The sequence below is a fragment of the Brachionichthys hirsutus genome, chromosome 11 (assembly GCF_040956055.1).
Source record: "Brachionichthys hirsutus isolate HB-005 chromosome 11, CSIRO-AGI_Bhir_v1, whole genome shotgun sequence".
NCBI classification, from domain to species: domain Eukaryota; kingdom Metazoa; phylum Chordata; class Actinopteri; order Lophiiformes; family Brachionichthyidae; genus Brachionichthys; species Brachionichthys hirsutus.
Window position 1 is genome coordinate 8,435,479 of NC_090907.1, and position 25,324 is coordinate 8,460,802.

Genomic DNA, 25,324 nt, shown 5'->3' on the forward strand with positions numbered 1-25,324 from the left:
TGTTGAAAATGTGTTTTGTAGTGTCGCTGTGAAGCAAGGGGTTACACAACTAGTAAATTTGTCGATGTGCATAGCCTAACATTAATGCTTTGGGAATTATTAGAACATGAATTCCTTGAACCTGCGTGAATAATAGGTTCTCAATATAAAGAATTAATTACATTTTGCAGTTCATGATATTAATATGTGTGTGTATGTGTAACTTTTATAACATGAATATTATATTAATACACATTAAATCCTGTCTGCTTGTCGGATGATTTAAATAGATAGTGTCAGGATTCTGTTTCTCCTGAGCACATAGACGCACTCATTTCCACTGCTTGGCGCTAGCTGCAGGTAATTAATTAATAACTGATGTTTTACTCACTAATCATTGTAAGCGCTCAGAATAATCATATTTATTTGTCTGATCTCAATCTGCATTCTGTATAGTACATTTTTTTAACCTCTTTTCCTGTTTAGTGTCACTGGGGGGAAGGAACCTATGCCGGAAGCTATATGGTAGACAAGTTTCCAGTTTATTTTTGTGTGGTGCAGATAAATAATTGCCCTTGATCACATATACAGGAATATACTCAGGTGATATCTTCCCTATTGCCTTTAACAGCTCTCATTCGGAAAAAGGACACAGGCTGTGGAGGTTTGGCTTATGTGAAGATTAAAACTGAAATGAAAATCATTCACGTAATTTTCGGCTGTGATAATTAAAGGCTTTTCATTATTCTGAACGATTGAAGATCATTATTAGTCCTCTGCTCTAGCGGTAATTGTGAGCAAGAGAGGGACATCACAGATCGACTTCCAGATCCATGGTGAATACGCGACAAGATAAGGCCTACAATATTAAATACCAAAAGATAATTAGATGCCTCCTTTGTCATATAAATTACTGATCAATCTGGTGCCACTTTAGTTTAATGAAGTCCAAGAACAAGCCAATGCATTTAGACTGCTAACCGGTCTTATCTCATCCTTATCTGTAAACCTTGATCTCAGTTGTGTGGGAAATCCCATAATGAATTTGTAGATTAATTTCCAACTGAGAGAGAGAATCAAGTAAGTTAAACAAATTTAAACAGTTAACCTTTTGTTTCTGTCTTGTGAATCTCAATTTGTAACACTTCTTTCCTAAAGCAGGGATTGCATTATGTAGTTTAGTGGTAGTGGTATAATCTCTGTCAGTGTGAAGGGATTTTACAGAAGAGTGAAGTGTTACCAGCACACTAAGCTGCTATTAGTTTCACTGTGGTAAATACACCAAGGCTCGCAGTGTGGCTTCACCTCAAGCCATCAGAAATAGAAGCCAATGAAGCCAGAGATAAAGCAAAGGTGTTTACTAACATTCTGGCACTGCCTTCTGTTGTTATAGCACATTTGATAAATCCTATAAAGATAGTAACGAATTACAGAGAGGATTAACTTTAATTATAACTGTTGCTGATAGACAATTTGGGAAAAAAAAGTTTGGAAAACAAATTCTGTTTTTCCGTGTTGGCAATTTTTCCAAAGGAAAACAACAAAAAACAAAGAATGGTTCAGAGTCAAACTTACTTCGCTGCATTCATTTAATCTGGCCATTGGAATTTCAAACACATGGATTTGCTTGACATCATTTTAAACATTCAAATGTGTTTTAGACTTGAGGGGGAAAAGTAAAGAGAACAAGTTTCAGATTCAGCAGATGTGAAACACAGAGGTGCCCGATCTAAAGTCAGAGTTTATTACTGTCTGAAGGTGCCATTTACAGCAATTGCACATTCAAGTTCTTTGTGCTTTTGCTGAGAAGATTCTCTGATCTCCTGGAAGATGGAACGAGTGCAGAGGGATTGTGGCCCTCAGATCTCTCTATACATAGTTTGTACATTTTTTCTACATGGAAACTATTACAGTCACAATTCTTTAATGTTCAGAAGATTTGTCCATTTACCTCCCACCACTAATTTCGGGGTTTATTTAAACCTGTATAACCTGTGTAAACCACCAGTGATGTTGTGTTCCAAATTAACCTCCTGTAGCATAATAGATGAAGATCATTCTGGGATTCTGTATCATTACTGCTTCTCATGAATGTGGCGTGCCAAAGAATAGCATGATTAATAAAGTGTAATGAATAATGTCAAGGTTTAGTCTTGAGTTACATGACTTGCAAGTTTAATTGGATGATATGTGTAATACTGGCTGCAACAGGAGAGGTTTTAATCTAACAGCAAGAACTAACAACCTTTGACAACGGCTGAATATTTGAACAGTTTGACAATTGTTCTGTCATTTGCAGCCTGATCACGATGTATTTCTCACAAGTTTTAAAAAAAAATCATTTTTTTAATGCCTTTCATTGTGCTGCACTGAAGGTTGTTGATCTTATTTATCGTTGAGACATTTCCATCTTCCCGGGAATTCATAAATCATCTGAATATGTCAACTGTAAAACAAATCTAATAAAAACCTTGGGGTATGTCACATCTCCACCACCAATATACTGTATGTGTGTTTAAATATGACCCTGGGGTGCACAATATATCAATTCACCATCAATCCTGAAAAGTGCTCATATGCAATCCTCACATACATAATATGATATCAAATAAGTTAAATTATAGCGGCAGAGAACTTTAATCAGTGTAACTGTATACACATAATGCATCACATGTATCATGTGACATTATCTTATTTTTATTTATTTAATAATATACTTTATATAACAAAAAATAATGTATGCGATGTCAAACTAACCAGATATTTTAGATGATAGGAATGCACAGCTCGACTTGGCCAACTGATGCAGCATGATTTTCCTTCCCAACAGAAACATTAAGTTGTTTGGAGTGTGTGTGTTTTTCTTTTTTGATTGGGGACATGTATGGTGGCATGGCAGTAAAAGAACGGAGAGGGCAGTTTGATACCAATTGCAAGCCTTCCAGTTTTAAAATTTCCCTTACCCGTGAACATACTGTTATAGCTGACTCAGACTACAATCTACCCCATCTCACAAATTTTCAACTGAAATTCCTATCATTCTGGATTTTAGGTTTCAGAGCTGGCAATGCTTTTCTGAAATTTTCAGGTGGCAGCTTTTGTTTCCCTTTCCTGAATGAACCGACCGTCTTTAGCTGCACATTTTTATGGTCTTCAATGTGTGTTTTTCCCACAGAAATTAAACATATTCATAACAACGTGCACACATGGAAAAGACTGTCTCTCAGTTTTGAAGTTGAAGCAGTCAAATGGTAAACATCACTGTAGCGTAACTGTGCCATGATTTGATGAGGATGGAGATGAGTCTTGATTTATGACTTCACGGATTGGTCTGTTTCCATTACTTCAGCCTGCTTTTCATCTCGTGCCGTGACCACCTGTCAATCACAGGACTGTGCGGCGGTATCTTGGACAATTTTCTGTCTGCCTGCTTTGATGCCCACCAGTAATTTGTTGCCAGTGCTCTCCATATGTATCGTGCATCTTTTTAGAGGTTTAATTTCATGCTTGATGAACCTAAAGAACTTCATTATTGATTGTTGTTTTCTACTTCTTCAATACTACTAATTATTATGGGCGACTCAATAGCAGCAGCAGTGTGATGGGGACTTTGTTCCCTTCCTCTTTTTACAAAATGCCAGGCTATTTTATTTCTGTGGGTGCTTAAATTATGATCAAAACCAGACTGTCCAACCATTTAGCATCAAGTCAACATTTAGTGTTGACTTGGAAAATACGTGAACGCATCCTCATGGTTTCTTTCCCTTCAGAGATAAGTCCTGAGCAACATCGGGGGTAGGACCAAGGTTTATCTGTGGCCGCCCATGAAAGAACATTTCATCAATGGAACACATAATTTAAACAGCATGCAAAAGGCAGGGGAATTTAAGTCTCTTAAATTACTTGTTTAATCCTTCTCATTTTTTATTCTGCAGTTGGTGGGCGGTGAGTTTGATCTGGAGACGAACTTCATTATCCAGGATGCAGAAAGTATCAGCTGTATGGTGGAGCTATTGGAGAACTGCAATGTCACGTGCCAGGCTGAAGTTTGGAGCATGTTCACCGCCATCCTTAGGAAAAGTGTCCGAAACCTCCAGACGAGCACTGAGGTGTGCCTCATTGAGCAGGTGCTGCACAAAATGAGCTCAGTGGATGACATGATCGCAGGTATGAACGTACCGTGCGCAAGCCTCATTTGCTTATCATACATGCATGTTTATTTTTAGATTGATTTATCATGCTAATGCCTAAAAGTATTTTTTATGCTTCCATACTGTATCATGCAAAAAAATGTAACATGAATAAATGTATTTATCTAGTGATTTGTGTTAAGTTATCTTCCATTTAACTTCAACAGTTTTATATTATTTATTTTATTTTAAATGGCAGAATTTTCATGTTTATCTTTCAAATACTGAGAAGACAAATGAAGTGAGGCACCAGCCAGCTGTGGCAAAATCTGCATCTGCGCATGTGTTGACGACCACAACGGAAGTCTGCTAACTAGTCCGTTGAGGTTTTGTTTAAAGTTTTGCCCTGGTATTTTACCCCTGCTTCATTTTTAACCTTATAAGTTGACAGATATGCACTTTTATCACTTACAGAGTTTGAACACAGTGAAGTCAAAAAACATAACCTCTGCCAAGAGGGTTATGTTTTTACCAGCATTGGCAGAATAACTCAAAACATTCTGAACGGATCTTGTTGAAATGAATTAGGGATTATCGAGAGGGGAACTGCTGTTTAGTGGTCAGGGTCTTTTCAGTTACAAGTTCATTATATTATTATTATTATATTATTATTATTCAGTTAATGGTTGGTCTTCCAAGTGTTAGCCCTAGTTCCACCGTGGGTTTACACAAAGCAAAAATGCAGTCTGGCCACTAGATACTGTTATTATTATTATTGTCATAAAAATGTCAAATTCCTAATTGCCCCCCCCCCTCCCCCCCTTCTTTTCTATGTGCCTGTGGATCTCTGGTGATGCATGATGTGATCTTGCTTGAATAGACTTGCTAGTGGACATGCTGGGTGTGTTGGCAACCTACAGCATCACAGTGAAGGAACTGAAGTTGCTCTTCAGCATGTTACGGGGGAAAGAAGGCTGTTGGGTAGGTGATAGCAGGGACTGCCTGCAGTTACTGAGGCAGATACGTAACACAATACGTAATGTGATTTAGAATTATTCTAGTTCTAGAATTGACTAACGACAGAATGAGTTAATGGACAGTGTATTAGCTATGATCCAAACGGTCAGTGAGATGGCCTTGACTGTCTTGTTATTACTCCCTTATCACCTGGGCAGCCGAGGCATGCCGTTAAAATGTTATCAGTGCTGAATCAGATGCCCCAGAGACACGGTCCAGATGCATTCTTCAATTTTCCTGGTCGCAGCGCAGCAGTAAGTTCTCACATTACTTTCTACTGTTATTTTTATAAGGGCATTTATTTGTGCATGTTAATTAAACCCTGTAGATTGAATTAAGCTTCTAGCAGTTCATGCACATTCGTCTTTCACGTTTTACTGATATGTAAAGACGAAACTAGTGGAACCATGTATATGTATACCTCTGATATCTGCTAATCTTTAGAGAGTTATGTCATTCTGTTCTTTTATTTTTATTTTTCCAATTTAAATTTAATATAATAAGGAAAATATTAATTAAAAAAAATGTTTACAAATATGGTATTTATACATCTCTACTAATACTGTATATACATAATTACTGAATGTAGACAGGGTGTGAATGAAATTAATTTCTTGTATAAGAAAATGTGCATAAACTGCATAGTTCAGCTGCTGGTAGATTGTTGATGATTTGTCATTTGAACACATATTCAAAGACAAGCAGAGACATAATGGTGGGAATACAGCAGGTGGTGGTGCAAAGGAAGCAGACAACATCATCCAGAGTGCAGCCTATGGTTTATTATCTTTGGCAAAGCATATTGATTAAAGAGAATGAGTGATCATAATAATTTTATCGTACGTAGGTTTTTCTAAAATATTGTTTTGAAACACACTAAAGAATCTCACATTTTAATAGCAACTTTATTCAAATTCACATAGGACTAGAATCCTGGCACCATTTATTTCAAGAAGATGTCATCCTAAATCATTCAGCCTGGACAGACATTATAATGGGAGCAGCTGCCCTGTAACACTGTGGAGGTCATCAGATATTCATACTATCCTGTTTTATTTATTTATTTTTTCTAGCTGCCGATCCTACTGTTGAACAATCGGTGCTGCACACTTTTAAATTATCCCCCATACTGCACGATTGTGTCTTGAGTGTTTTTTTATATGTTTTATCCCAGGCCATTGCTTTACCTCCTATTGCCAAGTGGCCTTATCAGAATGGGTTTACATTCAACACCTGGTTCAGAATGGATCCCTTGAACAACATAAATGTGGACAAGGACAAACCATACCTCTACTGGTGAGAATGCAGTTGTAATCTGTATGTTGTCCTCGGTGTACTGCTGGCTTTATAAAATGTGATTTAATTCTGCATTATGACACCAGACCGGACGGGAATATACATACTTGTTTCATCTTAAATACATTAGCATCCATCCATCTATCCTCCATTGCTTATCTGGGGAACATTATTGACAAAACAATAAGATGTTTTATATTCTGTGACCACCATTTTCCCATCCGATCAGGTTATGACTGGATTTTGTTTTTCTAGATTAAATGAGTTTCACATATGCTATTTTCACACATCAATTACATAATAGTACAAAATACCCACCGGTACTCTTTTTTTTTTTTTCACATAATGGTCATGAATTATAATGGGAGAAAATGGGAAATAAGTGTGATTATTAAGTTTGAAACCCATGGAAGCATGACTTCAGCAGCTGGTACTAGTTGTTACAGAAGCGCTGCAAGTGGAAGTAGTCATTCAGATTTGAATATCTGCCACACAAGGCTCACATAAAAGCTCTTTCAATGATTTGTGGGTAATGTGTTCTAAAATAATCAACTCAGAGTGCTTCTGTTATTTCAGTTTATAAGATGAGCTTTGGGAGAAAACGAGTTGAATGATGAGGTTTCACTATTAGGTCAGCGACTGCACATTTATGGTATCATCTGCTGGTTGGCATCGCACAGGGAGAACCAGAGCATCAACTCACTTCCGAAAGAGAAGTTCTGTGTGTCTCTATTGTGCCACTAGCTGTTTATATTAATATGGTGGAGATTCTACTGACAGAGGCATTAAAGAGGCTGAGCTAGCTCAGTGGCTGGGCATGCATAGAACAAAAAAAGAATAGTATCTTTACATCCAGGAGAAAGTAATGTTTAATCACAGACAGGTTTGTCCACTAGAGCATCTTGGAGAGCTCAGGTGGGGGAAGAAAAGGGGCTCCCTATGTCTCAGTCCCTGCATACACCCCGCTATGAAAGCACAGCCTCTCCTTATCTGCTTTGACAAAGAGGTTTGTTTTATATGATCCAGAAGGTGTGGCTTTGGAGAGGGAAACTGCTTCAGACTCTGGGAGTGCAGTGACACACTTGAGTTATAGGTGTATGCAGCACTGTTAAGGGAAAACAACCCTGCACATAATTACAGTCCAAAAAAAAAGGAAGGCAACCGTGAAATATTTTTTTAATAAATATCTAATATTTGCTCTGTCACTTTTGCAACTTGTTCTAAATGATCATGATGGATGCTTTATGCTTACAGCTTTCGTACCTGCAAAGGCATTGGGTATTCTGCACATTTTGTCGGTAACTGCTTGATTGTGACATCACTCAAGTCTAAAGGCAAAGGTTTCCAACATTGTGTGAAGTACGATTTTCAGCCCAGGAAGGTAAGCATGGCTCTGTAAACCTTTAAAATTAGTAAATTATTGTATTACGCTTACGTAATGTTAATTGTTAAATAAAAATGCACTATTTTCTTTATTCATTATGTATCTGTTATTTAATTATGTTGAGCCATTTCAGTTTAGATATTGAGATACCTATATTTCGTTGCTCACTTTTAAAATCTAATCCTCTTCTCACCCTCAGTGGTACATGATCAGCATAGTTCACATCTACAGTCGCTGGAGGAACAGTGAGATAAGATGCTACGTTAATGGACAGCTTGTGTCTTATGGAGACATGGCATGGCACGTCAACACAAATGATGTAAGCCCTCACGGTTATTGCTGCTACTCCTCACTAATGTCATCCCTTCCCCCTCATTTGGATGTGTATTGGCACGAGACCGACTGAAGCTGCCACACCACGGCTAAGAATCATGACAGAGAAAAAAAAAGCGTATGTATCTTCTAGCGTGCTCATTGAGCAAAACGAGTTTTACCATATCAACATGAATTTCTCTGAGAAACATGACTGACATTTCAGCCTTAATTTAAATATCCATTTGCCACGGTGCAGAGTTGCAGTGCATGCCGAAAAATGGAACATCAAACATGGGAGGAACGCTTTTATGGATAGAGTGAAAATGTGAAACTCGCAGTAGCTCTTGTGTGCTAAGGAGATTGCAAATGTCACCAGAATGAAGCATTCTTGTTTAAAATGTCTGACATCATGATGTGTGAAGGTGTAACAGTATGATAATCATATGTTTGATGAAAATAAGCTGTAAACTGCCACACATGATTGGAAAATCACTTTTCGTTTGCAGGGATGAGAGGACTATTTCTAACAAATAAAAGGTGTTTAATGAGGTGGCATGAGAAAAACCACAGCACAACACTGAATCACGAGATGAAGAATTTATGAATGTTCCTCACCCTGGTGGTTTAACATTTTCCTTGATCCGGATTGTATGCACAAAGATTCCTGCTGCCATGGAGAATAATGAAAAACAACTGGTGATTCTCAGAAAATAAGATGTGACAGCAAGACTGGTGCCCTCTCGCATAAATGACTTGAACATTTTTAAAAGATAGATAGACCTTGTTGTTCTGTAGAAACACAAATCATTTATCACCTTTCTGTGCTATTGAGGTTCAAATCCAGTTTATTTGATTTCATGTGATTCCTTTTTTAACCAAGTAAACACACATCTGATATAAATCAGATAGAATGGGCTTTTCACAGATTTTGTTGAAGACTTACTTGTGCAGCTGCTTTTTCTTTATTTGATTTATTGCTGCCGCCGCTCCGAGTACAATCACAGTACATATTGTCTCAATCACCGAGGTTACGTGGAGGTGATATATCCTTGTGAATCAAATCTATCTGTATTCTCGCTTTTATTAGGGAATTGTCAAAGTTGATCCTAAAACATCACTCAACACGATGAGCTACATTTAAAAAATAAATGGAATCTTTTACGCAATCTGATGTATATCTTGTTTTTTCTCTGTTTAATTTCGTGTATTTGAGGTGTAAATTGATGCAGTATTTTTTTTTTCTGTGTCCCTCTTGCAGAGTTATGATAAGTGCTTCCTCGGTTCCTCTGAGACAGCAGACGCAAACAGAGTATTCTGTGGGCAGCTAGGAGCTGTCTACGTGTTCAGTGAAGCTCTAAATCCTGCACAAATATTTGCGGTTCATCAGCTCGGACCAGGTTATAAGGTATGTGAATTAGTTTACATGTAAGCAGCCTGCACCACCTATAAATCCAAAATAAATTCCCACTGGAGCCTTGCTGCAGTCCCTTTACCATCTTGGGGTCGATGCCGACAGATAAAAAAAAAAAAAAAAGTCCTGATAAAGACCAAAAGATCACAACAGAAAAATGCTCACCTACCCTAAAGTGGATAGGAATGCAGCACTAAATATTAAAGTGACAAAATATTTAATCTGCACACTTTTTCTTTAAGATAGAGTTTTATTTGTTTTGTTTCTGTCCCCAGATACAAGGTTTGCCCTCAGTTTATTCTTTTTCTGATTCTATATATATTCTTATATTCAGAGTCAGAGTTCAGCTCACTTTCGCTCCTGATTCCGATTCTTTAGTTTTAAGCCCTACAGTTTTCTACAGATGAAGGACTGACTCCTCTGCGAAATCTCCTTTGAACACAGGATATGTCTCGAGTCTGTTTAGAGTATCCCCGTCCATTTCTCGCGAGCGCTATTTGCTGTACAGTCACTCGAGAAATCCTGCAATTTAAAACTGAAAGAAAGAGTGGTCTTTCCCATTATCTTCTTACAACCCACTCTGCTGAAGCTTGACCCTGTTCTGCTTAACTGTTGCCAGAAGACCTTCTTTTAGACAGGTAACACAAAATAAATGAAACTGTGAGTGGCGGGGAAACGAAGACTGGGCAGGTGAGCTGAAAGGCGGAAGATAGTCAGAGGGTTGTCGGACTCACTGATTGGTTATAGCAAAGGTTCTGTGTCCCTGGCCTGTCTGTTTCAGCTCATCTGAGCAGCACAGCCGGGAAGGAAACATTAGAACTGATGCATGGCTTATTTTCTGATACATGGTCCTCTTATCCATGCTTGAGGTTTGACATCCTTTCCCTTGCTCGTACAATCGGTTGAACGTAGCTGTAACTTCTCTGCTTAGTGATATTGCAGGGTTTATTTCTGTCGAGGATAATTGGATTTTATGATTTATGGTCATAAATAGGACAAACCTGTTGCAGACTGCTCCCTGGGAAATTTTTGTTCTGCTGTATGTGGAATTGCACTCCAAACCAAGTTGGACTCATGGTTGATTTTAGGTGCCAAGTAACATTTGATGTTGATTTCTATTTCTATATCTGGCTTCAAACATTCCCTGTCTTTCAGAGATAACGTTAAGAGGCAGTGTTGGTTCTGCAGACCCTAACGGAGTCAGAATATGGCTACCGTATCAGGCTGCCACTCATCACGGCAGATCTAATCAAACTTGGTGTTATTCTGAGAGATTGTGGAGTGAAAGATTTGCGCACCTGCCAAGCAGCCTGCCAAAGGATCTAATTCTCAGTGGTCTAAATCAAACAAACATTTTTAAAAGCCTGCCTGATGTGTTTAGTCTGAGTAACGATTTATCTCTTTCTTGCTCTGGGGAATATCCTGGTCTGAAGTCAGAAAATCTCATCCATCACAGCAATATCACATGATAGCTTCTCTGAGTCATTTAATTCATTTCCCAAAACAATTAAACTATGACTGTATGCCCTTTATCATCAACACCATATGTGTACTACAGGGGGCAGATTAGCCCATTGAATGCGTGCCACCACTGCTCAGTATGCGTCACAGAGTATGTGGAGCGCCACAGTCCTGATCTTCCCCCATTACAGAAACCAAATGCTGTCTCTGTGAAGAGGCAATGAAACCATACAATGTATCAGCGTTACACGGTATATGTTAAATACATCTGATATATTGTACAGTCCCGTACATGCCTGTACGTTTGCAGATATAAGCCTCCATACTTGGGTTGCAATTAAACCCCCCGGCATCATCTGTGCCCAGTCGTAGAGCCTTTTGAATGTTGTTTGATTTTTGCTTTGCAACAAATTACTATTTTTGGTTGATTTTCAGTTCAGATACCTCACCAGGTCGTGACAGCGAATCACTTTTGACACAAGTTTATTGATTGATTAATTGATTGATTTGTTAAATGTGTGTGTGTGTGTGTGTGTGGATATATGGATTCATGGAGTTATTGTTTTTTTTATAGCTATGAACAGTGAGTCATTAAGTAATTTATTTATTTTTCATCTGTCTTTATTACTATGGATTCATGCAACACTGTTGACCATTCAGCATGGTTTCTGCAGTCATGATACAACCTCATGTAGTGCAGCTTATCCCCAGCTCAAGAGTCTGCCTGCATAGTCTCAGGGATGCCGCTGGTCAGTGACTAGTTATCCACCAGTAGAGAAAGAAGACCACAGTAATACCTCCCATGAAATGATGCTCTCATGCCACAGGGCTCTCTGCTGTAGCTGCAGCACATGAGATAATTCGTTTCACACTGCAGCAGGGCTCGTACTAAAGTGCAGGGCACTGGAGTTTGTTATTTTTTTGTCGCTTGGGGTTCATGATTTAGACCTTTTGAAGGATCTTAAAGACTACATGATGAGATGCATGCTGAACAGAATGCCTCTTATAATTTTTTATTTATTATAATCTTCTGAGAAGTAGTAGATATGTTGTTAGATTTGGATCAAATCTTGGTTTCTCGAACTTGGAAGACAGTTACAGTATACAGTTTTATGTAAATTGATTTTAACCAATGATATTTTGGTAAACACAATTAATTTGCCCAAAGTTAAGCCTGAGATCTTTAGGAGGAATTTCAACATTGCAACATTAAATCTTAATTTGGCAAATTGTGACAATGTTACTGTAAATGTCAACTGATCCATAACCCAGTATCCCTTCTGTATCATCACCAAAATGTAATAATCTGTTCTTTGTAAAATTCCAATCATTTCCTTAAAATTTCATTCAAATCAATCCAGAACATTTGCGTTAACTTGCTAACAGCCTCGCTGGATAAATACTAATATGTGAACACAACAGATATTTGTACAGATCTTTTGTTCTGAGTCATCATCATCTTCATGTGTGTTTTCTGGATTCAAAATGACACTAACTAAATTGCATTAGCATGCTTAATTTGAAGGTGGTTTCTGCCATGCTCTACAGCCTATTATTAGTGTCTCTGTGAAAATCAAGCAGGGGCCGTGTCCTGTTGGAGACTCTTTTTACAAATTCTAGGATTAAATAAATAAAAAGAAACAATTATCTGAATCGAAGAAACTAATTCTATAGCTCCTTGTCATCTGAGAAGTGCAAGTTGAAATTGACCATCCCAAACTGTTCCCACAGGGTAGAAAAGAGAGCGGTCCAGCATGAGCAACCAAATCAAAAATGAATCTAACAAATACCTGCATAAATTTACGGTACTATCTTTCTTACTTACATACCAAAAACACAATTACAGCTAATATATTACCCTTTTTTCAGTGCAGCATCAAAGAATACCAGAGAGGAAAAATAATTATTTTAGTCAATATTAAAAATGCATTTTCTAAATGTTGTGATCATTTAATGCAGTCTGACTAACTTTTCAAAATGTACAGTTGCTAATAAAAGGCATATTCAAATTTTTCATTCCTGCATTTGTAAAATGTATTCAGTGAGTCATATTAACGTGTGACACACAGGAGATCCTGATTTATCACTGAGCTATTGCTCTCTGCATCGTTTCTTTATCTGTAACTCATGTGTTCTCTCTTTTTTCTCCAGAGCACATTTAAGTTCAAGTCAGAGTCAGATATTTATCTGGCAGAGCATCACAAGCAGGTGCTGTACGACGGCAAGTTGGCCAACTCTATTGCCTTTACCTATAACGCCAAGGCCACTGATGCCCAGCTCTGCCTGGAGTCCTCACCTAAAGAAAACACCTCCATCTTTGTTCACTCACCGCACGCCCTTATGCTACAGGCCAGTCCCTTTACTCAAACCTCAATCACTTCATTTAAATATGTCATTATAATGGTGTGTTTTATTGTTTTACATTATCCTCACAGGATGTAAAAGCCACAGTGACTCATTCCATCCACAGTGCCCTCCACTCCATCGGTGGAATTCAGGTGCTATTCCCACTCTTTGCTCAGCTGGACTTCCATCAGCCGAATGAAAACCAGGTGGAAGACAATGTTTGGTAAGAAGAAGACATTTATAATAAGAGAATGTCACTTTTTGAAATCTGATGATATAAGTATATCTGCTAGTATAGGCTCCAGCAGGACCCGCGACCCGGTAACGGACAAAGCGGTCAGGAAGATGAACGAATGAATGAATAGAAGTTAAGACATAAGTTAAGATAAAGGCACATATTGGGGTGATTTTGTCTTTTATAAACATTTATTTATATGTATCTCTGTTCCTCCTCTCTCTTACAAGTTGTGGGTCTTTCCCTCACAGTGTGTCACTCTTGAAGACATGCTTTGTCCTTGCCTTTGCAAAGTCTTTCTAAGACCTGCTGAGCTGAGCCGTTCAAAGCTCCACCAACATTTATCGCTCTCTAATGCTGAAGTGATTTATTTAAAAATATATATATATAATTTTAATAAATCCATGCCTCTTAAATTCCAAACAGCTGTGATATAGCATCAGTTTTTATCGCTCTGCCAAATTGGAACAAAGCTATACTACAATAACAAAATATCAGCGAGAAACCAATAGCGCTCAGAGCTCATTTAGGTCTGTCGGGGTTTGAAGATTGAAAAGGTTTCCTTATAGTTTGAATGCATGTACTGAATGCACCGTATCTTGTGGAAGACCTGCACAAGCAGCGGTTATGTCCTTGTGATTGCTGAACTAGAGCGGACGCCACCAGAGAATGCGAAGGAAAGCCGATTAAGAAGTGTCACTGAGCAGCACTGTCGCTCAGCCAAAGGCTTTGCATGAAACGCCCTGCAACAAAGACAAAGAAATCTTCAATGCGCTGTCCATTGAACCTCTCCCCCCATCTCACACACATAAACATTGATAGAGCCCCCAGACCACTCACTCCTTAGGGCGCAACGAACCAACCCACTCATTTCAACTGAAGAGGGATGAAAGTGTAAGACGGAAGTGAAAGAGTTCCCAGATGACCGCTGACATCGTCTGAAAATAACCTTGGCTTTACCTCTGGCCCATTGTCTATATAAATTAGCAAGATTCTATGATTTCCTGTGTGTGTGTGTAAATACTCTTCTTTTTTTGCAGTGCCACTCTCTTGGCCTTCCTGGTTGAACTGCTCAAAAGCTCTGTGGCCATGCAGGAGCAGATGTTAGGAGGGAAGGGCTTTTTGGTCATTGGATATCTGCTTGAGAAGGTATGGCATAGCTTCATTGACATATCACAATGATTCTCTAACCTCAGTCACACGTTAATTATGTGAGACGTCAGGATAGCCTCCCCCCGTACATATACTTAATTTTTTTGTCTTTGGCTTTCAGCAGCTGTTATACAAGCAGTCCCAAAACATGCCGACTAATAGTCTGGGAACAACCAAATCATCAAACATACTCACTTTGAAATGTGATTTGAATATGAATGACACACTTTAACAAGGTTTTTTTCCTGTCAGGTCTCCTTTTGAAACCACTTTCATCTTCCTCTCGATAAAGGTGCTCTATCTCTCTCTTCAAGTCCTCTTTTCTATTACCTGCCCTGGATGTTTCTTTGAGTTGAACGAAGCTGGAGAAAGAACAATGCAGACTATTTCACTTCCCCTTTCTTCTTCTCACTTTCTCCTTGTCTCTGCATCAATCTTTATTTGCCCATTTTTGTGATGCAGATTGCTCTAGCAGCTTGCCAACCTCTCCAGAGTGCCTACTCTTTTGAAGCAAGTGCTGAGAAATGACTTCACTTTGTCACTCAGTTATTTGCTTGTCTGTTGGCTTTCAGCTGCTGTTAACTAACAGCCTGCCAGGCAGAGTTGACACCTGAGAGCTTAATTTTTTTTCTTCCTTCCCTCCAGCTTCCAGGTTTCACACCACACTTCATATCACACCGTCTGTTACTGATCTGATTACATGACCCTCTCTCCTGCCCTCACAGAGTCCCTTTTGGGCTGAGAACAGGTGCCAAATAGAAGTGGTAAAGTTTTTTGCCAAAGCCAAATTATCTTCCAAGCCAAGCCCCTACAACTCCGGTGGCGTAGTGGTTAGTGCTACGGCCTCACAGCAAGAAGATACTGGTCTCAAATCCTAATTGTGTGGGGCTTGTATGTTTTCCCCGTGTCTGCATGAGTTTTCTCCGGTTTCCTCCCACCTTCAAAGACATGCAATTTGGGTGAAATGGTTACTACAAATTGTCCATCTTGTGTGTGTGTGTGGGTGAATGGTTGTCTGTATCTGTGTAGCCCCACGGTGTGCTAGCAATGCATTTGGGGTGTACCCTGCCTCGTGCTCAATATCTCGATTGATTATTGGCCAATGTTTATGGAATTTGACACCGTCATGTAACTAGTCACTGAATTTCATCTGGATCAAATCCAGAATGGAGTTAGTAAAACATATTTAATCTTAACATTTAAAACCCTTATGGATTCAAAAATCTGTTACAAATGCACATACACTCCGACTCATTGTTTCTTTTCATGGTTGCTGTATGAAGATACCACGAACAATTTACTAGTAGAACCTTTTGGTGATGATCCAGATCACCATGTGGATGGTCCAAATCCCATTAGGAGGGAAATTAGCTGCTCGGCGGAGGTCTGCGCTCTCTGAGTGCTTTTCTAGTTGTTCATTTGATGTTTAGATTTTTTGTACACGGATCTTAAATTAGCATTGCAGTGAGATATTGCCTGTATTGGTACCTGTGGTTGTTTTTTCTGCATTGCAATTATATTGCAATCAGTACCAGGTAACATAAGCACGTTTACAGTGGAATATAGTTGGCATTGAGACGATTGTCTAATCTGGCTTTGTTCTCCTTCCTACAGTCATCACGAGTTCATATAACCAGAGCGGTGTTGGAGCTGTTCCTCTCCACGGCAAAGTATCTGGATGGTCTGACACACGGGGCACCGCTACTGAAGCAGCTGTGTGACCACATCTTGTTCAATGCTGCCATCTGGATCCACACCCCTGCCAATGTGAGCAATGAGCCATGTAACTCTGAAGAAGTAACAAGTGTCTTTGCAATTGACCAGGCTGAATTGAAGGCATAATTGTAATTTTTAACCACAAAACCGTTTCAGTTATCCTCTACAATATTGTTGCTCCTCTGTAATTGTAAGACTGTAATTCTTCATACACGCCCATGTTGTAAAAGGCTGTAGATGTGGGAAACTTGTTCGTTTTCATCACAGTTGTGTATTGGTGAACTTTTATGCAGGTGGTAATAAAAAACTCAAATGCATTTTCCAGATATATATATATATATTTAATAGATTAAATGATCGCATGGTTATTGACATCCTTCCACATTCCAGTTCCCAACCTAGTCAAGTTTTTCAAGTGTTGCAGAGTTTTCCTCCTTCTCTTAAATAATGACCCATGAAGATAAAAGGATGATGTCTATCAAAGGAGTTATGTTTGTGTAGCAAATGCATATGCCTCAGGAATGCTGCTAGTGGGCCAGGCCATGAATAAATAAAAGAAGGAAATAAATACAAGAGTGTCTGGAGACCTGCCTGTGACACTCCAAAATAGAGCGTAGAGAATGAAGACGTGAAAAATAAAAGAAACTGCAAGGTAATGAACTAGGTTACCACTTTTTTAGCCACAACAGGACAGATATAACGCTGCCTCCTTCCTCCGGGCTCATGCCACAGTCCATTTTCCTATCTGCTGCACGTGGAATAGATTGCCAACTGTGTGAGTGATGGGAACATGCAATATGCATTAATTATGTGGGCCCAGCGACTTTGACAAATACAGTTTTATGAGTACAATTCACCTTTCTGTTCTCCCAGAAATTACATTACCATCACCAGCATGTTGTGCACCAGCATTTAATTTCAGTAATTCAGTCATTCCAGTTGCTTCAATCCTTATTACATCGTAAACACTCTGCAGCATTTCATAATGACTCACACAGAATCCATTATTATCCTATAATTTATGATATAGGGGAAAAACCATTTGTTGCTGCAATAACCATAGTGGGTTTAAATATTCTTGTCAGGTCTATTGCTAATTGAAGAGGGTGTTTTGATTAGTGGAGCATCGTCAATTATGACATTGGGTAATGCAAGGTCAATCGCCATTCGTACTATGTACCTGCATGGATAATAGGCCCTCAATGTACATTATTAGTTACATAATATAATATGAACATGTGTGTGTGTTTGCGTGTTTTCTCCCACTACAGGTACAACTTTGTCTGTATACCTACCTCTCTGCTGAGTTCATTGGCACGGCAACCATCTACAACACGATTCGTCGAGTGGGTACAGTGCTTCAGCTCATGCATATGCTGAAGTACTACTACTGGGTCACTAACCCAACAGACAGCAGTGGCATCACACCTAAGGGTCTTGGTGAGCTTATTTAACATTTTGGATTATTTTCAGACTGCGTGAAAATTCATTTATTAAATTTAAATAAACATTGTAATAATTTTTTGCTTTGGAATATTATTGTATATAATTTGGTTTGTTGTTAATCTGTGTTCCATTCACCAGAAGGCTAATAGAAGTGAAGCGCAGTGTTTTGGGAAGGAAATAATTGGTAGTGAGCCGATCACAATGATTGTGTGCAACCGCAACTGTCTTTATGAAATGACAGCAGTTCCCCCACATTTAAAATGGCTCATTCCCAGATGGAAAGACATGCCTGTCAGCCTTTAAGACCTTGGCTTGGCTGGAGAAGACAGTGAAGCAGATACACCACATCAATACTGTCATTTCCTTAGGGGGCTTGGAGTGGGTGTTTTCCTCTGAAACCTGGGCCAGTGGCATGACTAGTGTAACCTAAGAGTGCCAACATGACCTTAAGTTGGCAAAGACAGACCAGGTAGTTTTCATGAGATGTTGGCCAGTGTGATGGGCAGGTGTGACTGTAGTCACCTTGAGCTGTGTTCTGCAACAAAAACTACCGGTAAGTGGGGGAATTGGGATTCAGCATGAGTGTATACATATTTGGGTTGAATACTAGCACAGACCCCTCCTGAATTTAAAGTATGCAATGTATACAAAATATTCTTCTAAATGTACAAAGTGTACTCAGTTTACAAAGAAAAAGTCTGAAATAAGGGGAAACTTCATGAACACATTCAAGGTGAATCCGGTAAGTCAATACAAAGATATCCAGCAAACAGTATGTAGGATGGCTTGGAAAAGCCTATCCCAGCTGGCACTGGAAAGGCTGTCAGCTCCTCACAGAATACAAAGAGACAAACAGCCAATCACCTTAGAATATTCTCCATATATGAGTCAATATAAGTCAATACAATTAAAATAAAAACATCAAGATACTTAAAATAGGCCATAATTAGAATAGTCACCAAAACAAAAGGACCACAAAATTGGTTGATATAATTTAGTTATTTATCTGTTATTTGGTTAATGATCTTCTTTCTCATTGCAGATGGGCCAAGGCCGACCCAGAAAGAAATACTGTCTCTGCGGGCGTTCATGCTTCTCTTCCTCAAGCAACTTATCCTGAAGGTATCTCCCACCTCTATTCAGCGAAGCCTCACACACAACGTGATATTGAGCGCCAGACCGAAAATATAGAGATTGTCAATCCTCCCTGTGTTATCATTCTGCAGTCCTGTCATTTTGCTTCTTAATGAATTCATCGTGATTTATTAATTTATTTTAGAAAGCTTGCTTGCTAGGAAGCAAACCAGTGAAATGAATTAAATTAAAATAATAGTCAGTCAGGTTGATGATTCTGAAAATCATTCAAGTAATTTATCATAGTAAATAAATAATGTGAAAACAGAATTGACCAATGAGTCAAACAAGTCCCGTATGGTTGTTCAATATGTTCTTTCATACACGGCCATGCATTCAATGCACACCTAATCTTAGCACAACAATATTAAGTATCACACAATTAGCGGTCTTCCTCTAGTCATGTCTAGCGCATCTTTTGTTCAGGTGCTAAAATGAAAAATACTGAGTTAAACTTGTCTTTACTTTGCTTGTACATCATTTGTTTATACCATCTTTCTACTATTTCAGGACAGAGGTGTGAAAGAGGATGAGCTCCAGAGCATCTTGAACTATTTGTTGACAATATATGAGGTACATAAGGAGGAGTCTACTCCGAATCTGTCTTCATTTACTTTCTGTGTTGGTTTGCATTGAGCTACAACGTGTTCTATCATCAGTGTTGCTGTTCTATCAGCTGCTTGTTTTTTCATTTATATGTTTTTCTCTCTTTTTCTCTTTCGTGACATCACCTGCCTTTTTGGCAGACTAGCCTATTATGTTTTACTAAGTTCTATTTCCTACTTTGCGCCATCGGGGGCAGTGCTACACCACAGTGAAACATAAAACCAACAAGACAGACAGACAAAAAGAGAGGAATAGACAGTGTTCTGACCCCAATCCCACCCTAACCCCGCCGCCGAGCCCAGGCCATGATTGGATGATTTTTTTCCTGTATTAAATGTACCCTGTTATATAAATGAATCATCTTGATGGTAGTAATGACCAACGATTGTCCTTACGTTGTGTTCCCGTTGCCCACGTGTTACAATACAAAGACATGCAGTATGCATTGTGCAGTTGGAGTCTTAAGAGCAATCAAAGACTGTGTTCTCTTTCCCTTTCCCATTATTCTGTCTCTTATTTTTTTTGCACTCACGATTTGTATGCAGGATGAGAATCTGCATGATGTGTTGCAGTTGGTGGTAGCCCTCATGTCTGAGCATCCAGCATCCATGATCCCTACTTTTGACCATAGAAATGGAATAAGGTAAGCCCTTCTGGGATAGACTCGATTGCCTCGCTCTTCAGGCACAAAATGAAGAGGTGATTTCAAATAAACATTGCAGCACTTAGTCCGAGTGCTGTTGCTGTGTGTCTCTGGGATGCATGAAATATTCATGAGTTCAGTTAGAAAAAGAAATCTGCGTGGAAAAATAACAATATTAACATACAGATTTGACGGTACACTGATGATCAAACCAACCCCATGAGATTCTATGACATATAAATACATGTGGTGTATTGCTTCTTGTGAGTGCGAAGCAATTCATTGTGGAAAGGCTGCCGGTTTGTTCAGGGACATTTAGTTAGTGCTAAAGTAAATTCTCCCTGAAGGAATGTGGTTTTCAGCTAACCAGAGATGAGCATTTTCATCAAGGGTTATACTTTATTCTGTCAAGACAGTGTGCACTTGCCAGTTTTCACTGCTTGTGTCTATTCCAGGGTAATCTACAAGCTCATGACCTCTAAGAGTGAAAGCATTCGAGTGCAGTCCCTCAAAGTCCTTGGGTACTTCCTCAAGCATTTGGGCCACAAGTAAGTGATCAATTATAAAGATATTTATTTAATTACTACTGTTTTACTGTAATTTTCATAATGGACAATCTTAAAATAACTCGGTTATTTCCTGTTTTATATGTGTGCATACGCTTTGTCAAGTCGCTTCATTACAGCATTCAGGTTAACTATAATACAATAGGTTACAAGGTTTGTTTCTGAAACATCATGAATCCTGTTTTACAGTCAGAGATGATTCATCCATTCCTACCTCTCCATTGTAAAAGTCTATATTGAGAAAAGTCAAACCCTTTTGAATGACTGTCAGTTTTGAACATTTGGGTGCACTTATATAACACCTGCATTCTTGGCATTGTGCAGTAAAGCCATTACTTCACATGCAAGAATAGTGTAAGCGGTCCAAGAAACTATCAGAAAAATAATATAATAAATATATGTGTTCTGCATGTGGAGAGGGGAGAGTGCCTCTGGGTGGAGATGCTGTAATTCAAAATTAGAAACAGGGAGAGGATTTTACTGTGTGCGCAGTGACTGGGCAACAGGTGTTGCTGGTGTCCCAAGTGGAGAGGAAGGGCATCTATCTGTAAGCTAGATAGCCACTAGCACAAGTAAAAGGCCGAAATCCTCGAGGGACATAAAGGCTTCATGAAAGTCTGCCTCTCACCCCTCACTTAAGTGAGGGGTGAGAGCGCTCTCTGAGTTCACCCTGAGCTGGTGCCACTCATACATAATTCAACACATCTTTTCCATGCTTTGCTGATTTTTTATTGCTTTTTGATCTTATAAATGCAAATACCTAGTCGACTAATCATGAACTTAAAGATAAGATGTTGTTAATTGTATGTCAGGTTTGTACCTTGAGAGCTAAATGTGCATTTTGCTGTTTGATTACCCCTCTTTGTTGCTTGAGCAGTCTTCTGCAACTTCAACAACTTGCTTTCCTCCCACAATCTCCATATTTATACGATTGTGGAAAGTACTACACCTTTTCTTTTCCAAATTGCCAACCTCTGCAAAATATGTCTACTTGTCTTGAGGCAGTGGCAGCAGCTTTGGGTTAGCATTGTGACACAAGTCCTTATGCTGTTTGCAGTGCCACTTTGTCACTGTTGAATCTGTGCACCTACGGTATGCCTCTGCTATCTTGGATAAATTCCTAGTGACAGGCTATCTTTGTTATACTACACACCTCCAACAAAGGTAGTTCCTGACACTCACCTCTGGAGCTTGGCTCCCTGTGGGTGAGAATAGGCAAGCAAGGCTGACGGCACTCACTGATCCCTACAGGGGCTTTGGAAGCTCCAAGCAAGACACTTTGCCATCATGTCTTTGCGTGTCTTTCCACAGGAGGAAGGTGGAGATCATGCACACGCACAGCCTCTTCACTCGCCTGGGAGAGAGGCTCATGCTGCACACCAACACTGTGACTGTGACAACCTACAACACTCTGTATGAGGTAACACAACACACGTATTAATCTCAGGCTCGTCAAATTACTGCATCACTGGTCATTGTGCTCAGTATTAGCGACCGATGTCTTCTCATCCCCAGATTCTGACAGAGCAGTTGTGCACACAGGTTGTTCACAACCCTCACCCTGATCCCGACACCACTGTCAAAATTCAGAACCCAAGTAAGCCTGCTCTGTGTAACATTTGGTTATGTTCTTTCTAAATGACTGTTCTCAGTGGGGGCATATACATGTTTTTGTATGCATGTGATATCAGTGATTCTCAAGGTGGTCGCCACCTCACTGAAGAGCTCCACTCCCAGCACGGAGCTGATGGAGGTTCGGCGTCTCTTCCTCTCAGACATGATCAAACTGTTCAGCAACAGCCGAGAGAACAGACGGTGAGCAGAACTTAGACTTTAGCTCACCCTCTCCATCCACTGTTCTACTGATTCATATATAACATAGAAATATAAGGCGTACGGCTCCTCCTCCTTTCAACGTTTTAACAGGCGCTTATTGTTGCTACTTCATCTACATCTTCTACAACAGATGTTTCAGATTATTGCTTATTGCTGTTTTTCACTCTAGAATCTCTCATTCTGAAAAGCACACTGTTAGAAATTATAAGCATTAGGGAGCCACTGACTAAAATAATTAACATTCAATGCAATTTGCCTAACTTTAATGGACTGAATATGCTTTGTCAAGTCACTGTTGCATTGAGGGGCATAAATTAATTAGTTTCCACGTGTTGCCCATTTTCTGTCTTGGCTGTCATGTTGTTTTACAGGATACTGCTGCCAACTCATACATGGATGATCTAATGATTCAAATGATGTGTTGTAAAAATTCCAACTCCTGCCTTAACAAAAATAAGGTTGAGAGGAGATGCAGAAATAATAATTTATCCAAACATTTATAAAGTTAATGGAAAAACTCAAAACTGAATGTTATGAAACTACAAATTTTATTTTGGACATCAAATACAGATGTGTAATTCATTAAAGAGATGATGAGCAGATTTTGTTTGAATTGCTGAACGTATTTATCATGCGTAAGTTATACTGATGTGTTCATGTGCACATTGCAGGTGTCTGCTTCAGTGCTCTGTGTGGCAGGACTGGATGTTTTCTCTCAGCTTCATCAACCCTAAAAACTCTGAAGAGCAGAAAGTCACCGAGATGGTCTACAACATCTTCCGCATTCTGCTCTATCATGCCGTCAAGTATGAGTGGGGAGGATGGAGGGTGTGGGTGGACACCCTGTCCATAGCTCACTCCAAGGCTAGTAATGTAATGGACAGCAAAGAGGAGACACTGACCACTCACTTTTTTCCTATATAAACTGATTTTCTTAGTTGTTTGCACCATACATATTTGGCTAAATTTGCTTCCATTTCTGCAGGTGACATACGAGGCACATAAAGAGTACTTGGCTAAGATGTATGAAGAGTATCAGCGTCAGGAGGAAGAGAATATTAAGAAAGGGAAGAAGGGATTTGTCAGCACCATCTCTGGCCTATCTGCTCAGGCCACTGGAATCAAAGGTGCTGTTGAGATCAGGGAAATGGAGGATAACTCTCAGACACCAGAGAGTGAGAAAGACTATGAGAGTCCAGAGTCCAATAATCTGCTGGCTGATGGGAAGGAGTCTGAAGAGGGCCTCAGAAGAACAGAGAGTACTGTAGATGGCATCAGGGTCGAAGTTCATGATCTTCTGGTGGACATCAAAGCTGAAAAGGTGGAGGCTACGGAAGTTAAGCTGGACGATATAGACTCTGAAACGCTGCGCGTGTCTGAGAATGGAGCATTGGTGGAAGTGGAATCTCTTTTGGATAATGTTTATTGTGCTGCAGTGGAACAGCTCAACAGTAATGTTAGCAGCGTGCTGTTCCCAAAGAGCAGTGTGAAGGACCAAAATGTCCCGCCTCTTATTACTCTGGATGATGAAAAGGACACAATCCCCAACAGCAACAACTTTCTGTTTGTCAAGGTGGCAGGTAGCAAGGAGGACAAGCTAATATCTCGTCTCAGTCCAGCAGAGCCTTTGGTCCTGCCCTGCTCAGAGCCTCCAGTCCACACCAGGCCAAGTGAAGAACTGGGCCTTCTTGCTCACATGACAGGCAGCACTGAGCTTGACTCTTTACCCAGTATTCTAGAAAGGAATGAGTTTGAGCTACAGGCAGGTTTTGAAGCCATCAGCCCTGTTGCTACTACAGAGACTGAGGCCTCATCCAGAAGTCCAGAGGTCACTTCGTCCAAAGGAGACTCCTCAGCTGTCAACAATGCAGTATATGCAGAAAGAAGCAATTCAGACACAGAGAAATCGGATGATAAAAAAGACAACGAGAGAAAGATTCAGACAACATCCACTTCACAGGTCAGTCTGATGGCAAAATCCGGCGGCAGTGGCTCGGTGGTTGGGTCTTGGGCTGGGAAGCGGAGAAGTTCACCGGTTCACTGGTTCAAGTCCCAGCCCACACGAAATGAGGAACGTCTGCTGGTGACTGGAGAGGGGACAGTTTTAGAGCACCGCAGCCTCCCCCCCCCCCCACCCCTCCCTCACCTTCCTTACACTTTGCAGTGTAAAAAGTGTTAACATATAATGACACTAAAAGATCATCTTAATAGTTCAGTATGTATACTGCATACTTTCACATTAAAGAAAATGTAGAAATACAAAATAACAGGAAAATGTTGCCAGAGGGAACAATGACGGTAGACCACTATCATTGACTGGAATCACTGTGACAAAGACCCTTTATTTCTGGATTGCAGCCTTTCACACTGACAAAATCAGTGCTGGCATAACTTAGCCCTACTGTGTGGCATTAGGCATATCAGGGAAACAAGAGACATGGTGTATCAAACAGAATTTGTAACAGTGTGTCCTGCCCTGCAGTCTCAACTGTAATAACCCCACACCAATTTGACTTTATTACTGCCTCCACTGCATAATTAAGTAATATATAGCTCGCTCTTTAATCATGTCCTTCATTCAGAATGATGTTTACTGGTATGAGCTATGTGTAAAGGGGACTGGCTCTAAGAAGCCGCAGAACCAGAGTCAC

The 25,324-nt window shown here is 39.7% G+C and overlaps 1 protein-coding gene across 1 annotated transcript in view; it reads left to right on the forward strand.

Moving 5' to 3' along the window:
• nbeab (neurobeachin b) overlaps window positions 1–25,324 on the forward strand; it is a 143,968-nt gene that overhangs the window by 22,016 nt on the left and 96,628 nt on the right. The window contains 21 exon segments of the mRNA XM_068745474.1: window positions 3,915–4,146; window positions 4,990–5,090; window positions 5,285–5,380; window positions 6,301–6,422; window positions 7,677–7,803; window positions 8,006–8,125; window positions 9,380–9,526; window positions 13,145–13,342; window positions 13,429–13,562; window positions 14,615–14,723; window positions 16,341–16,493; window positions 17,714–17,882; window positions 18,931–19,010; window positions 19,533–19,595; window positions 20,174–20,271; window positions 20,727–20,819; window positions 22,149–22,257; window positions 22,353–22,434; window positions 22,529–22,652; window positions 23,345–23,537; window positions 23,659–24,633. Coding sequence (XP_068601575.1) covers window positions 3,915–4,146; window positions 4,990–5,090; window positions 5,285–5,380; window positions 6,301–6,422; window positions 7,677–7,803; window positions 8,006–8,125; window positions 9,380–9,526; window positions 13,145–13,342; window positions 13,429–13,562; window positions 14,615–14,723; window positions 16,341–16,493; window positions 17,714–17,882; window positions 18,931–19,010; window positions 19,533–19,595; window positions 20,174–20,271; window positions 20,727–20,819; window positions 22,149–22,257; window positions 22,353–22,434; window positions 22,529–22,652; window positions 23,345–23,537; window positions 23,659–24,633 — 3,525 coding nt within the window.